This window comes from Oxyura jamaicensis, chromosome 4, assembly GCF_011077185.1.
Source record: "Oxyura jamaicensis isolate SHBP4307 breed ruddy duck chromosome 4, BPBGC_Ojam_1.0, whole genome shotgun sequence".
Classification (NCBI taxonomy): Eukaryota; Metazoa; Chordata; class Aves; order Anseriformes; family Anatidae; genus Oxyura; species Oxyura jamaicensis.
The window spans coordinates 94,198,324-94,214,271 of NC_048896.1; the positions used below are offsets into that span (position 1 = coordinate 94,198,324).

The following is a 15,948-nucleotide window of genomic DNA, read 5'->3' on the forward strand; positions in this document are numbered from 1 at the left end:
TACGGTTTCAGACTTGATCCCGCAGTAATTGCTGTGTCCACGCCGCAGCTGGTGTGGATGTGCTCAAGTGATTTGAAGCTGGCCCTGCTAGCTTCCTGCCTCAGGTTTGGTTTAATTTCCTGGGCCAGTTGGTGGACGAACACTTGATGTTTGCATTACGCTTTAATTTACAGCTGGGAAAAAAGTGCAAACTGTTACAGACAGGTTTGCAGGAGTTACTTTTGGAAAAGAACTCATCTCCCAGCCTGTTGTCTCCGTTCCCAGCTCCATCCATAGAGGGACATCGAGTCCTTGCCAAGCATCCACGACCTGCTTTGAGCAGCTCCAGACAATGAGCCTGCTTTGAGCAGCTCCAGACAATGAGCCTGCTTTGAGCAGCTCCAGACAATGAGGTTTTCTCCATCCAACTTAAGGTCTCCTTGGTCCCAGCCCCTCCTCAGTTAAACCTCACTGCATAGTGCTGAGACTTAGTCCGCTGGGCAGTTTGTGATTCAACTGGGGTTTCTCCAGTGCCTGGAGAGCACGGTAATCTAAAATTTTTAAGCAGAGGGTCTTAAAAAGTTGCTCGTTGGCTTTGGGATGGGATGGTTTGGCTGTGAGCTAGTGTTTGATCCGTGGATATGGTGGGAGGAGGCTGCAGAGATGAGGAATGTCGGGGAAGTGCATTGAAACCTCCGTGCACAGGTGCTCCACGCATTTATTCTAGCACACTTACTGGTACAGAGAAAGACTCCTCTCTTTAATATCACGGGTGTCACATCCATTAATACCCACACATCTTATTTCCAGCTTTTTCTGCTGCAGTTGCTTTCAATAAAACATGCAGTATTTAAAAGCTTACTTCAGAATAGCCTCTAGAGTTTAATCTCTCAGCCAGAATGCTTCTCTAGTTTGCTTTTTCTTAAGAACAATTTAGAATATAATATTCATCTTGTGGCTCGGAGGGTTTTTCTCAGCTGCGCTGAAAGGATTGGGTCCTGTGACCGTTCTGTTCTGTTGCCTCAGGTCTTGCTGTGGCCAGCGCGCTGGTGGACATTTCACAACAGATGCCAATCGCCTACAAAGAGAAATCGGGTGCAATACGAAATCGGAAACAGCAGCCCCCTGCACAGCCAGGAACCTGTATTTGATGCATGGACATCAGAAACTGTATGGGGTTTTACACAAAACGGAGAAGTAACACCTAGGAAGAGGAAGATTTTCAAGTTGTGTCACAAGAGACTAGAAGCACTCAGAAAAACACAGCTTCCTTGAACCCAGCCTTTTCTCTCATCTACGTGATAGTCGGCTTTCTTTGACAACTGCTCCACTTAAGTTTTTACTGACACGTGGCTTCAGATTGCGCCTTTGTTCTCTTCGAGTTTAAAGTAAAATAATTTTATTGCAGGTCCAGAAACATCCGTTCCCCACCGTTCATGGTCAGTGTAAATAGAACAGTAGTACAATGAATGACACTCAGGTTTATACATGGAAAGTGCTTTGTAGTTCATGTATTTATCAAACTGTACAAAAAAAAAAGAGATGCGGTGTTTACAGGTGTCAGCTCTCAACACACAAACACTACAATTAGTCTTCGAGGCATCTTTATCCTTTTCATTTAATATATTATATGTTTATTCCCGCGTTATTTAAGTGGAACTCTCTTCCAGATACAATTTTTTTGTAGTAATTATGGTCCACAACGTCAGGAAGGCAAGAGCTAGGGTGGTTTAAAGGGTGATGTCGTGTGTTGCTCAGACCACGGGCAGTACCTGGAGGAGCTGAGTGTTGCTGTTGAAGGACTCAGTGTTTACATAGTCTTAACCTACTTGGAGTACACCACACACAAGTGCCTAGACTTGAACAGATCTAGGGAGTGAGGAGACTACTACACGCATTTCTTTTTAACATAATTATATTCCTTTTAAATATATATATACAGAGAGAGAATGTCACTCAAGGCAGTCTGTGCTCTTTATAATGTATCACGTGCAGTCAGGGGAAAATGGCATTTTCCTGACCCACCAAACACTCAGCCAGATGGAAATATCTGGAGGGAAAGTAGAGTTTCAGTATCTCAGAAGAAAACTCCTGGCTTCATCGGCGCATTTAATAGAAGCAGTTTGTGTTCTAGGTCAGATACGTTGCATTTCTTCTGTGTTTCTCTGCCCATTTGGCCTCTTTCCCTCCCCTTTCCCTCAGGCCATTTTTCTGGACAAGAGCCGAGCTGTGCCGGTGCACGGAGGCGCTGCTCCTTGGCAGGAAGACTTGTCCCATCTCCTTACTGGGTGTAAAAAGCAACACTCCGGGTGCGAGGTCATTTGAGGACGAGGAAGAAAACTTAGGCAGAGCGGCTTCATTTGGCCACAGGTTTGAATTTTCCATGATTAAATGATGTTCCCCGTGTGGGCTGAGTGTTCGTATCAGGTCTTAGATGCTGAAGACGGTGGCTTGTTGGTGTAAGGAAGGGACTTGGAAAGAGCAAAAAAAAAAAAAAGGCTTGGCTTTTGGAGGATGTGTCAAACCGTCTGGCCCTTTATAAAGTGAATTAGTTGGGATTGTGTTTGGAGGTTCGAGGTGGGGCTGTACCTGTCTGTGCGTGCTGCTGCACGACGTCTCTGCTGATGGCAGAGATCCAGCGGATCGCGCTGGGGACGTGTGGTGCGGTGCCAGGACCGCTTCATGTGGTGGTGGTGGAGATATGATGGTGATGTGCCAAACGAGGCATGAGATCGTAACTTAATCACTGTACGTGTGGTTCCATTTGGATTGCTGGTTTCTGAGGAGGGCATCTAGTATTTATGAAAGGGAGAAGCAACGAACCAGGGGGACCGAAGGGAACTGGTGTCCAATCTTCGGGTCTGGCAGCACCCTTTCCCGCAACGCAACCCAAGTAACTGCATCTTTTTTTGTGCACGTTTTGGTAATCCACCCATCACATATCAGCCACTTGTTCCTTTCTGTTAGTACGTGTTTCGAAGAACCTTTTTGGAGCGCGGCATTGCAATAAAGATGTGAGCTGCTGTGTGTGTCCGGGCAGTGGTGACGGGGGACAGCCTGCTGATGGAGCGATCTCGGTGGATTACGATGCCGAGTTGGTGCGTCGTTTAACAAATCCAACAGAAGTGCGGAAAAAATAGGGTGGAAAAATGCATATATGCATATATATGTATATATATGTTTGTATGTATATTCCCCAATCTGTTTCTATACCAGAAGTGTAAACGCCCTCTGGGGAAAAGACATTGAGGTGGGGGGAAAGGGATGGGCAATGTCTTTCAGAATGAAGGGTTTTAGGCAATTAAGTTGTAGCTGATGCACAGATTACCTCAGACAGATTCATCTCCTGAACATATTTTGTAACTTTCTATGTGTATAGGGCTAACCTGGAGTAGACTGTACCAGAGAAATAATACTGGACTACGATTCCTCCCCTGCTCTAACTTGTCATGCTTTCAGTTGTGGTGCGCATCCTCATGCTCAGAAACGTCTTCTCCCGCTGCTCCGGCCCTTTTGGGGAGGAGATCTGCCAACCCAAATTGAGAAAACTCTCGTGCTTAAGTCTCTGTATGCAGGACAGCACTTCAGCAGTGCTTAAAGCTGTTGCTTTCCTGGAAGGAAACGGCTTTCTGAACAACAGGCCTGGGAGGGTGATGTATTTGCACGTTACCAAAAGCACAGGGATGATTTTCCCCCAGAGAGAGCTGGGTGGTCTGGTATCGAAAGGAGGAACGTGCCCAGAAGCGAGGTGTCAGGTATTCAAAAATGAGCAAAACTGATCAAACTTTGATGATTAGCAGAACCAAAAAAAAAAAAAAAATGTAAATAGAGGAACAAGACTTATTTATATAAATCAAACAAAGCAGCTCCTTTTGGATGTAGCTCTGCTCTGCATCTTATCTCCATACTGATGAGGGAAAAAGAGAACTCTCATACATATCTCTGCTGCAAACAGTTTCATCCCAGCTAAAATAGAGACGAAGATGGGAACGGATGGGGGGAAGAACTGCTGGTGGTTTATCACCGGGCCAATATCAGAAGTGAAGGATTTGTGGGGTTGTTTCTCCTGGAGGTGAGGGGGGAAAAGAGCAACCTTATTTCATGGGAGAATCTGTAAATAAATGAAAAATAACACACCAATTTTGCACTTGTACATAAACTATACAGTAGTGTGCAGAACGTTGAAAGATTTAAAGTGTATATAAACCAGAAAAATATTGAATGTATTTTTGATGCATTTTAAATGATGTATGAGTTTTGTCTTAATAACTTCTTCATATGATGAGCGTTAGATAACTTTCCAGAGCTTTAAAGAAACATCAAATTATATTCCTGATATCTTGCGGTGTAAAGCAGGGAGGCATAACTTGACTTTATGTATTCAAATGCGTTTCACTTAAACGTATAAGCGGAGTAAAACAAGGCTCTTCTATTTGAAAGGGAAAGAAACAACGCTTGAAGACAGGTAATAAATGTCCTTAAAGCAGTCATTACTTGAGGGATTAAGTCAGCAGTTTAAGCCTCTACTATTAAGATTGTGCCAGTGATTTCCATTCAAAATCACTATTTTCAAGCGTTTATAACTGGCTGAAATTCAGCACTCAAGGTCTCAGCCCTCAGAACGTTTTTATTTTTTTGAGAGTAGCCTTGACAAAAATCAAGAAGAAATGTTGCGACCCTCTTACTCTAGAAATCAACGGTGCCACTGGATCTCCTAAAAAAAAAAAAAACATCATTGCTTCACCATTGCCCATTTTTTAGCCCAGAATTTTCTCTGGACTGTTGTAGGACGAGTGGTAGGAGACCCTGCCATGATACGGGTCAAGGTGTTGGATACAAGATTTGTAGGACACAGCTTCTGAGTTGTTGCCACTCTCATGGGGCTTAAAATGTGCTGTATCGAAAATGCCAAAATAAACCTGTATGTGATGGGGTAATGCCTGTGATCAGCATAAAGTCAGCATATAATGTCCTCGAATTTGATGGTATGGTACCGTAAGGGCACGACAGGCTCCACAAAGCCCTTGTTGGTAGATGCAGGTTTCCTTAGGGACGCTTTGTACACTAAATATTGCTCCAAAACATCGTTTTCTCTGTGGTAAACCCTTACCAAACCACGTCATCAGGGTTTATGGTATGGTTTTAAAATGGCAGCTTGGCTCGCTGGCCCTCAGATAGCCAAAATGAGCTTTTGGTGAAGTAAACCCTCACCGGAGAGGCCGAAATAAAGCTCGAGGCCTGCCCCGAAACCAGGCCGAGGCCCAGCACCGCAGCGCTCAGCCCTTCTCCGTCCGTGACCGCTGCCGTGCCAGCAGCTGCTTTTCCTTTTCCACCAAACCCCGAGCTGGGGACAGAGCCACCCTTGGCCGTGCCCCCTTAAAATCCCCCCCTTTTCCCCAAAATGCAGATTTGTCAGCACTGAGCTTGCGAGAAAGCAAAGACCAAGCCCTGCTTGCTGAGAGCGACTTTTAAAGCAATCCAGTCAATAACGTAAGCTCTGGACTTGTTTTTCTGTTCCCTCGCCATCTCCTGGAGTGCCACAGGGGCAGGAAGGAGCCTTTGGGGGGGGTTTGGAGCCCCCCAAACTTCACGGCGAGGGCAGGGGCAGAGGGAGCGGGCACGCTCCTGGGCGCTGAGGGAGCGAAGGGAAGGGGCGGGTAGGGGTGCGCTCCTCATTTTCAGACCCACTGTTGGCAATTTTGGTCAAATTCATGCTTATTTCCATCGGTAGCTGCTTGAACAGGATGAGTTGCCCATGCTGGGAGTGCTGCGTGCTGTTTTTTTTTTCTGCTTGTGCACCGGGGCAGGTTTGGTTCGGTTTGTATTGCTCTAACACTACACGTGGACGGTGCTCGTGCGTCTTCCAGGGACCGCAGCTCTCCAGGCGTTTCCTCTACACCTCTCATCGGCTCCACAAACCTCACCAGAAGAAGGAAGAAAAATAATTGTGGAGGAGTGTAACATAAGTCAGTCCATTATTTTTTTTTTCTAAAAAAAAGAAAGAAAAAAAAGGCAAGCAAAAAGAACATAAAAATAGGTTTTATATTACTCTGAAATTTGTGCACAATAAATGTCCTTTACACTAGGATCCTTGAATTAATTGTATTCTGGATTTTTTTTTTGTCATTCTGTAATTATTTACAATTCTTATCTGTGTTCGGACTTGAGCTTAGTTTGTTAATATGTATAATTTAGCATTTATTGCATTCATATGTAAATATGAGCAAGTATTGTAAACTATTTCATTGCTGGGGACTGTGGGTGTTATACATACACACATTTAGGACTGCAGTTTTTGGTATAATTTTTTGTATTGTAAAATAACAGCTAATTTAAAGCAGGAACGAGAAAATTATCGGGAGGTCTGTGCATTTTAAATACAAATGTGAAGTACATGTATATAAATAAAAGTAAATAATGCAAATCTTTCCTCTGAAATAAAAAGTAGACGATCTGGTTAAAAACCCCTCTTTGCTTGCTTTTTTAAGATGGGGCGGGGGGGGAAATAACTCAAGGTTACTTGTCGGGATGAGTTGTACGTGGTGGAGCTTGAGGTGTTCATGTCTCCCAAGTGGGCTGTGTTGGCTGTGCCAGGTACAAAATTTGGGAGGAGGGAAGGGAGGTCACCAAAGCTGCTGTGTGTCCCCACGGTGCCTTGTGATCTCCCCAAACCATCCCACCTGCTTCTCCAGGCAGGGGAAGAGCCTGGTCCCTTGGGTCCTGGGCTGTCTTTGGAAGGTGCTGGGCAGGAGGAGCATCCTTCAATGTCTTCATTGTGGATGAAAATGGGTGCATCCCCCAGTGTGGTCAGGGATTTTATTTACTGCAGCCTCCCCAGTGCTGGTGTCCTGGCAGCCGTGGTACACCTGGTCCTTACCCTCCCAGGGTCAGGGACTGCCTCGTGTCCCAAGGCTCAGGGCTTCTGCATTCAAACTTATTTAGGATTTAGGCAAGCCCAACAGAAATATCTCAGCCCCTTCCCCTCCTTACTCTTACTTCTCCCAGGAAGCTGCCCCTTTGAATCAGAAGAGAAAAAATCCGGCATCCCCTGAGACTGGATCACCGGGGGAGCTGCTGCCGATTTGGTAACCTTGTTAAATGCCAGATGCCCAGAGAAGCGAGGCGACCTCTCATCTCCCACCCCGCACACATCGCTCCCCGGCACGCAGACCGGGACCCTGCCGAGGCGCAATCCGTCCTCCTCCATTTCTTTTTATGTCGCTCTTCAGCTTCGAAATTAAGCACCGCTGAGATGAAGCGGAGTTGAACCCGGCATTTATGAGCCATGAAGGTTTTCATTCGGCGCCGTCTCCTAAGACCGTTGTGCTCCCGCATCCCGTGGCATTAAGCCTGGATGCTGCAGCCCAATTCCCTGAAATTGCCGCCGAGCTGAGCGCGCCGCTCCGAAAGCACAGCGTGCTGCGTCCAGACCTGAAATGAAGTGGGCAGGGGGTAGGGGTTTTAAAGGCAGTTTAAGCTCATTTCGGACAGCAGGATAAAACGCAAAGGTGTGGGGCGATGTTTCAGCCCCGCTCTGATTTTTCTTCTTGTCTTGAAGCAAAGAAAAGAAAAGGTTGGCAGGGAGGGAAAGGGGGAGCGCGGCGGTGTGTAAGCCCAGGGCTGATGCTCTGCACTGCCACGTGCCCTTAGCACGGGGGGTAAGGAATCGGGGAGGCATTTGCTCTGCAGCTTTTCTCTCCCAAACACTTCAATATCAATCATCTGCTCAAAGAGGGGAGGCAATTTTCAGTCTTTTATAAAATGCGACCGATTTTACCACCCTGCAAAAAAAGCCTAGGCTGGAGGTTGGGGGCCACCCCTCCTCACTCAAGGAGAAGGTGGGGTTCAGGCAGCTGTTGGGTGGGCTGCACATCACCGGTTGGTATAAAAAAATCATCTTTTGCTTCAGTGGAAGCACAAACATCTGATTTTCCCCATGAATGGGAAATGGGGAGGAAAAGGAGGTGTACAAATGAGCCAGAGCACCACAGCTAACACAGCTCCCCATTCAGGCAAAACCAGTTTAGGGAGGTTTTTGTGTTTCTCCTTGTGTTTTTTATTTTGTTTTGGTTTTTGTTTCTTATCCAAACAAAACAACGAAGCAGGGCATCAGGTGACAAAAATGATAACAGAGATGTTTTCTGAGGCACAAAAAAAGGTGAAGGAGATCTTTTAATAAGATGGCCAGCGGGACCTGCTGATGGGTCTATGGGGTGATGGGGGTGCTTCAGGTCCCGTGTAGAGATGGGCTCCCGTCAAGATGACAGTGACACCTCCCCGTGCTGTGTCTGCAATGGGGGCAGTCCCCAGCCTGTGGCTCGCACAGTGCTGCAGAGCTGGCACCTCGAGGCGTTCATGGGGCACCAACTCTCACCCCACGGCCAACATGAAGGCTGGTGGGCATCCTCGGTGCCCTCGGAGGGCTGCTTTCCCCTCGGGGACTGCAGAGGCTCAGTGACACGCTCAGGCTTGGGCATGTGGACTGCGGATGTCTTAGGGGATATAAAACCTGTGTCCAACCCATCTGATGGTCCCAACCACCTCGGGGCACATGATCTGACCCTTTTTCATTTCATTTCATTTCCCATTTTTCATGTCAGAACCAATTCCGTGGTGCTTCCCTTTGGCTAACATCCGCCGTCTCCTCACTCAGCATGGAAAGGCGACATTTTAATAACCAAGGTGAGACGCAGCCACCCCTACCGGCACATTAGCACCGTTTGCATGGAGGCAGAGGACTGTAAATTGTTGTTTCTGCCCTAAACTTCCCCTCACAGTGCTCATACAACAGCCATGGGGTTTCATTTGTGCTGTGTCTGCAGCTGAGTGCAATGGGGTGGCTGCACCCCACTGGGTCCCACCCATGGGTGTCTCCAAAGTGCTGGGGATGCCCACACTCCTCTCAGCCCTGTGGGGTCCAGAGGTTATATTTGGGGTTTGTTTTTCTGGAAGTGAGGGAAAAGCACTTCACCTGCTCTTGCTTCAGCATCTGTCCCTGTCCCTGGGCTGTTGAGCCTGGTGGGAGGGAGCAAGGCTTGGTTTGGTTCTGGGCACAGGCAGTGCCCCCAGAACATACCCGACCTGGAGGTGGGGATCAGAAAAAGCCCCCTCCAGCTCTCAGTGGGGCTTCTGCTCCAAAATCTCTTCTCTGCCCCAATGCAGGACAATTCACTGGTGTACTTGAGGCAGCCTGAGGGATGTTTTACCCAGCCTCATGCTTCTCAGCCCCAATTACACCAGCAGCAGCTGCGCCAGCACGTGCCCACAGGAACATGGACACAGCCCACGACTATGGGCACCCCATGGCCTAATCCAGCACCAGCTCACAGCACCCCAGAGAGGCTGAGGCCACCCATGGGTCCCCCCCTGCCCCAGCAGGGCCCCCCCAGCAGGGTGCCCAGCCCCAGGTCCCGGCAGACCTGGGTGCTCAGCACTGGCCCCGCCGGGTTTTGGTGCTGACCTTGGGTGCGCAGCCGCCTGCCAAGCAGCGGGGAAAATCCATCAAACCTGCAGCATTTTCACAGCACATTTCAGGTTCATCCGGCTGGAACTTGCCCAGCAAATTTTCGTTGTGTCTGCAAAACCTTCGTGAACCAAACTGGGGTAGGGGGAGAGAAAAGCGGAAGGGACTGGGCTGCCAGGGAGGGACGAGGGGGTGAAAACTGGGGCAGGAGCCTGGAACAGGCTGGGGGGAGGGGGGGGACGGACATGACATTGGGAAATTGGGATGGGAAGGAAAGAGGATCCCAAATCCAGCCCTAACCCACAGGCTTTGATCCTTCCCACATTGTCAACAGCTTCATACATGCAGGAAATCAAACGGGGCTTTGGGGAGGGTAAGGTGCAACGCTTCTGGATTTGACCTTGAACTCACTTTGTGTTTAGGAACCGACTTGCATTTCACTCGGCATTTTTATGTAAATTTTATATACATTTGTTTTGTAGATTTTTTTTTCCACCTAAAATTGGCAAGAAAACATTCAATTTGCCTCTAATCAATTTCCACGTGATTCCTTTCTTTCTCTTTCTTTCTCTTTTAGATGCCAGAAATAGCTCACAGATGTTGGCAGCACGAACAAACGTCTCCCTGGCCGACGCGAACTGCTGCCCTCCCTTCTCCTCCGCCTCCCCTCCTCCTGTGCTGGCACCAGCTTTGAGCTAAGCCTTCCCCAAACTGCTCCCAGCGCCCTGTGTGTGTGTCCCATGCCTTCAGCACCACCAGCCCCAGGACGTGCCCGGGGCCGTGTCCCCTCCCTGGGTGGTACCAATGCCTCTCCATTGGGTTGTGCCTTGGCAGAGCTGTTTTCTCACCTTTCTCCCTCCTGGCCGGGATGCAGAGGATCAGAGCTGGGTTTCCAGCCAAGAAAAAGAGCTCTGAGCCCCACTGCTCTGCCAGCCCCTCCCATATCCCCCCATTTCATCCAGCTGCCCTTATGGTGCAGGGCCGGCAGATGTACCAGCATGGGCTCGGCCAGCCCAGCACCGTACACAGGATCGGGGGGGTCAGGAAAATGCATGTGTGCTTTATTCATGGATATGTTTGAATATTGACTCGTACAGAAGAGATAAGTACAGGCTATACCCCGGTCGTACAGGCAGACACGGCCCATCCTCCCCTCGGTGCGCACACACACACCGATCTCACCCTGCCACCCGCGGGGTTATTGCTCCAGCACCGGTTTCCCTCCCTGCTCGCACTCTTGCTTTGACCACGACGTGGTGCTTGTACACACACAACATCTCACGGGCCTTCGGGACATGAGGAACTGCCAAACCACTGCGAAAAATACCACAGAAAGAGAGTCCAGTGGCCACAGAGGGTTTGGCTGGTCAAATATCTTTTTTTTCCTCCATTTTTCTTCTTTGTGCTTGTGGAAGTCCCCAGGTATGGAGTGATTCCTACAAGTCGTCTCCCTGTCTCTCTGGGCGCACTCAGTCCTTTCCCTTTACAGGCAGCTGCTGTGGCTTCGGTGGTCCATCAAGAAGCTTAAAAATGAAGATCCGGGGTTCGCTTCGTGGTGCTCAACGGAGTTGAAAGTTCTCCAAAAAAATCCCTTTTCACAAGGGAAATCAAATGGTCTGCGCCCTCGTGTTGGGGGGATGTAATCAGGTCTCCTACCTCTCAAAGGACTCCTCAAAAGCCATCCTTTTTTTGCACAGTTTTGTTTGTGAATGCACTTGGAGGGAGAGCGGACATTAAATATTGGTAGAAAGGGTGAAATGCTCAGGAAAATTCATGCAGGTTTTTGGATTTATTTATTTTTATGATCTCTACACGACATTACCACCCACCCCAACCACTGGCCCTTCCCTGCTGTGCGGACGCTCGCTGCTCCTGCCTCGCTTCGTCTTGGAGCATCCCCAGAACACGGGGGGAGCAGGAGCAGGCCTGGGCCATGGCTTTGGGGATTCAGCTTCCAAACCCCCAGCACAGGACAAAGGATGAGGCCGGTGAGGCCATTTCAGACCTGCAACACCAACTCTGCCTTTCAGCCCCCTCCACCAAGACCATAACAAAGCTCCCCCCCAGCAGACGCCCATTTACACCAACTCGCCCTCTGGTTTTGGCAGGGATCCCTACAGACTGTTGCCATTTTTTTTTGGCCTCCCCATGCAAAGCCTCCGTGATCCGATCCACGGGGGTTGGCTGTCACCTTCTGCAGCCCGGGGGCACTTCTGCTGTCCTCCCAAAGCTGAGGACTTGAGAAGAACCCACAATGGGAACTGAGAGTCTCTTTGGCCTGCAGTGCCTAGGGGCAGCTAACATCCTAAAACATCTTTAAAGAGTGACAGAAATCCAGAGGAGATGCCAACGCCTCTGTCAGTGGAATGGTTAGAAACAGGTTAGATAAATCTGCCAGAATGTGTAAACAGAGAGGATCCTGCCATGGGACGTGGTCATGGAGCAGGTAACCTCCAGAGGTCTCCTCCATCCCTAGCAGCCTGTGATAGGGTTCTCCACATCTGCTTCTCACAGCTTGTCACTCTTAAAGGAGAGCTGAACCTGCCTTGCCAGCTCTCCTGGCCACCTAGGAAAAGTCTGCTGCTGCTGGTTGTTTATCAGAGAAGGAAATGGCAAAGTGGCATTTCGATACCACCGCCAGCAATCGTGAGACAAAGGAGTGAAGCTGCAGGAGGGGACACTCCTGGAAAGCAGCCGCCCCCTGCAACCTCCTCACCCCGAGACTCAGCCCCTGCAAGGAGACTGAAGGCTGGTGGAGACCCACCTTGCTGGGGGCAGGAGCGTGGAGCTGCAGGGCAGGCAAGGAGAGCAGCAGGAGGCTGCTCTCCTTGGGGAGCCACATTGGCTGGGGACACCGATGCCCTGGGTAAGGGGAAAATAACTGCAGTAGCTCAGCACCTGGCTATGACGCTCCGAAGGGAGGTCAGGGATTTGGGGTCTGTGCCTCAACCTCCCTGGCTGCATTCCCAGCTCTGGGTGAGCCTCCTGGCAGGGGAGGTTTTGCACATTTCAGCTCAGCCTGGTGCCCGACACACACAGCTTGGATCTTGGCATGCTCCTTTTCACGGCCCTGGACCAGGACAGCCAGGTGCTACAGCCCCAAGGACCTCCCAGGTGCAGACATTCAGAGAGGATGCAGCCAGGAGGGTTTCTGTGCATCCATAGATGCTCATTTGGAAACAAGAATGGGCTTATATTGGACCAAAACCCAAAGATTTCTCACCTTTGCAGTTTCTCAGCAAAGTCTAAGTATTAAAGCAATGAAAGGTGTTCTGCAGGGAATGGGAATAAAAGCACTGGACTTTGCCACGCCAGCTGCTGTTAAGCTTTTCCATGCATCCATATGATAAAGGACGAATGTTGTTCCTTGGGGAGGCATAAACCAAGGAGTGAACGGGCTGCTGCAAAGCTCATGGGGAAAACCTGGAGCTACTCCTGTGCCTCCCCATGGCCATCAACCCAGGTAAGCATTTATCCTGGGAAACCTTCCCACCCTTCCTTCCCATTTTCTTCATCAGCTGGATCTAGCACGGGGTTCAGCTCCCCAGAGGGCACAGGGAGACCTCAGCTCACCTCCTGAAGGGAAGACCCCCGAGCTATCACATACCCCAAGACCACACATTTGCCTTCCTGTGCTCTGAGCAACCAGGGTGAGGTTTGTCCTCGCCATCCCTCCCTTTGGGTGGGTCATTTCACAGCCTTGGCTTCAACCACCTCGTGGCGCAGCAGCTGGCACTTGACAAGGGGGCATTGTCCTTCACGAAACAACCTGGACACAAGCGAGTTCCTCCACCAGCTCTTCAAGGAGGGGAACTGCAGCAATCCTTATGGTGATGTGGTTTATGCCTTGACCTTTCTGGAGACTGGCTGGATTTCTGTCCCCATAGTGGTAGCTAGCAAACCTCTTGTATCCTCTCTTTTCCTTGAAATACTGATGATGTCCCCAGGTGAAGTCCTTCTGTCTGTCTCTCTGCCAGACCAAATGATGCTCAGGTAGCTTGTGAGGACGGGCTGTGTTGCAACCCTGTGGAGCCCTACCCATGGGGTCAAATTTACCCCACACAGAGAAGGCTCGGACTGGGCTGACATTGCCCCCTGACTTTCATAATGAAAAAATACCTACCCCAAACACTTCACGGGACCAGTAAATAGAGATGCTAGGGTTGGGACATGAAGAAAGGCAGCCATAAAATAAACACCACACGTGTCTCTTCCTGAACACCATCAGTACATGACGTATTTCCCAAACAGGAGGGCCCGAGGGGCGGGTGGCAGCTATCAAGGCATGCCTGTTGCACGCAGGTCCCTGTGAGCCAGTTCGGTGTGTGGCCACTTTCACCACCCCGAGGTGCTTCAGGATCCTTTCTGATGAACAAACCCAGCCACCTTCTCACCAGCAGCTCTGGTTTCTTCAATCCGAACAAGGTGGGCTGTCCTTTGGGTCCCAGACCCAACCCTGGAGATGGTCTGAACCACACATCATTGACTTGTCCTGCCAAGAGCCCCGCACCGTGAGGCAGGGCTCCAGAAAACTTCCTGGCAGCTCAGCCAGCAAAAGTCTTTCCCCTCTTGGCTGGGGCAGGCAAAAGCTTTTCCTCTGCAGCTCTCATTTCTTGACTCAACTCTCTCCTTCAGCTTTTCCAAGGGAATTGTCTGTGGCTCCGACCCCAATCCGCAGCGAGCTGGAGAGACAACAACCGAGCTGTGGGGTGAAAGGTGGCCAGGACCAAGAATGAGCTGGTTGTCGACAATGCTGATTGTATAAAACCAAAGAAATTGGCAGACGGGCGAGGAGGAGGAAGGGCCTAGACGCTCACCTCTCCTTCCCATCCCCTCCCTCCTCCCCAGCCCACCCCCCCCGAAAAAGTTACTTGTCTGGTTGTTTTTTTAGAGAAACCGACACAAAGAGAGTCACTGCCTGGCGTGTGCCCGCCCTGCCTCACATCACCAGGAGGCTCAGCACGGCCAGAGCGGGGAGAAGCCACGAGTGCAGCGGGGAGGCTGCCTGGAGGGACGGAGCTGCTGGGCTGGAGGCCTCTGAGGACAGGCGAGTGGAGCCCCGCAGGAGCCGCTCCTCCCCGGCCACCTGCAAGAGAAAGGAGACAGCACAGGGTGAGGAGCTGGGTTGTTCCCCACCTCGGTCTAGATGCAGGGTCTCCAAGCCCTGAAGCCTTCCTGTGGGTTTTCACATGCAGAAGGAGACTCGGCCTGGCTCTAGACGTGTGGTGGAGAAGGTGGTGGTGGCACCATGGTCATGGGCACAGCACCCTCAGGTTTGGACACCAGGCTAGAGGTGTCCTTTTGTAAGGTGGGTGCCTGAATGCCCACTGTGGTAACAGAGATCCATGCAGCCCATGGAGTCAGCTCCATGGTGGCCTCTCCAGGTGGAGATGTCCCCTAGGTTTTGAAGGCATGGGGCCAGCAGGTTTTTCACCAAGCAGAAGCTGGCAACCAGAGTGGTTTCTCCAAAGGACCATGCATGTGTTCATGTGGGCCGTCTGGGTTGGACTGGCAGTGATGAGGGAGGTTCACAGCTTCTCCATCGCTTGCAGGTGATGGCTTGTATAAAAGTCTCAGGGTAGTGTCTGGATCTCAGGCCACCACCAAAGTTGTTTTAAGGTCTGGGGACCACCAGCCAGAAGCAAGACCTCCAACTCCTGTTTGCAAATGTGTTTCTGGCCTGATGAAAGTATCCCTGTGCCGTGCATGGCCACCAAGGCCCCGAAAAGCAGTGAGGGAAGCTGATACCTCTGCACTGCCTGAGCTGATAACTGCTCAGTGGAAACAGAGTGAAGTGGGAGGATTTGGGTGCTTTCTCATCAACAAACACAGGGAAAGGGCTTTGAAAACCTGCATGTGGAAGCTCCATGGAGGTATCAGCTAGCCCAGCACAAAACCCACGCTCGGTCCTCAGAGTCTAGTTAACTGCAGCTTCTGTTACCTGTATGTTCAGTAAATCAGGGTCACTGTTAATTATTCAAGAGTACAACAATTCATTCTGAAGATTACTCTGGTGGGTGGCAAGTCAAGGTCATTGCTTTTTACTTAATAATAAAATATTTAATGCTTATTACTGTCATCATCAGTAAATTACCCTGTTATTTGTTTTAGAATAATTTCAATTTAATCTTAATTTGATACTAACAATTTGCTGCTGACTAGAACCTTTCAGCTGAGGTTTCCCAATGCTTAGCAAACCTTGGTCAGTTAATCCTCAACGTGTGACCTCCAGCAGCTGAAATGCTTGTCTGAACCTTCTTGGCTGCCCTCCAGTAAGTCAAGGAGAGGAACCAGTGCTCACGGATCCCTTTTACACTCCTGAAAAGCCCAGGGATGTCCCCAGTACTCCTGGAAAACCCATATATCTAAACAGAACCCATGAAAGAAAGGAGATGGTGACCAACAGGCCAGAGAGCAGCAAGGGATAGGATAGGATAGGATAGGATAGGATAGGATAGGATAGGATAGGATAGGATAGGATAGGATAGGATAGGATAGGATAGGAT

At 49.8% G+C, this 15,948-nt stretch overlaps 2 protein-coding genes across 3 annotated transcripts in view; one reads left to right on the forward strand and one right to left on the reverse strand.

Moving 5' to 3' along the window:
• The window catches only part of ATRN (attractin), a 144,754-nt gene extending 140,126 nt beyond the window's left edge, over positions 1–4,628 (forward strand). The window contains exon 29 of the mRNA XM_035323502.1: positions 1,006–4,628. Coding sequence (XP_035179393.1) covers positions 1,006–1,130 — 125 coding nt within the window. The 3' untranslated portion in view covers positions 1,131–4,628. The remainder of the gene's footprint in view (positions 1–1,005) is intronic.
• Positions 4,629–14,324: 9,696 nt separating this feature from the next.
• GFRA4 (GDNF family receptor alpha 4) overlaps positions 14,325–15,948 on the reverse strand; it is a 64,854-nt gene continuing 63,230 nt past the window's right edge. For both annotated transcript variants that reach the window (XM_035325116.1, XM_035325115.1), the window contains exon 8: positions 14,325–14,528. In XM_035325116.1, coding sequence (XP_035181007.1) covers positions 14,382–14,528 — 147 coding nt within the window. In that variant the 3' untranslated portion in view covers positions 14,325–14,381. The remainder of the gene's footprint in view (positions 14,529–15,948) is intronic.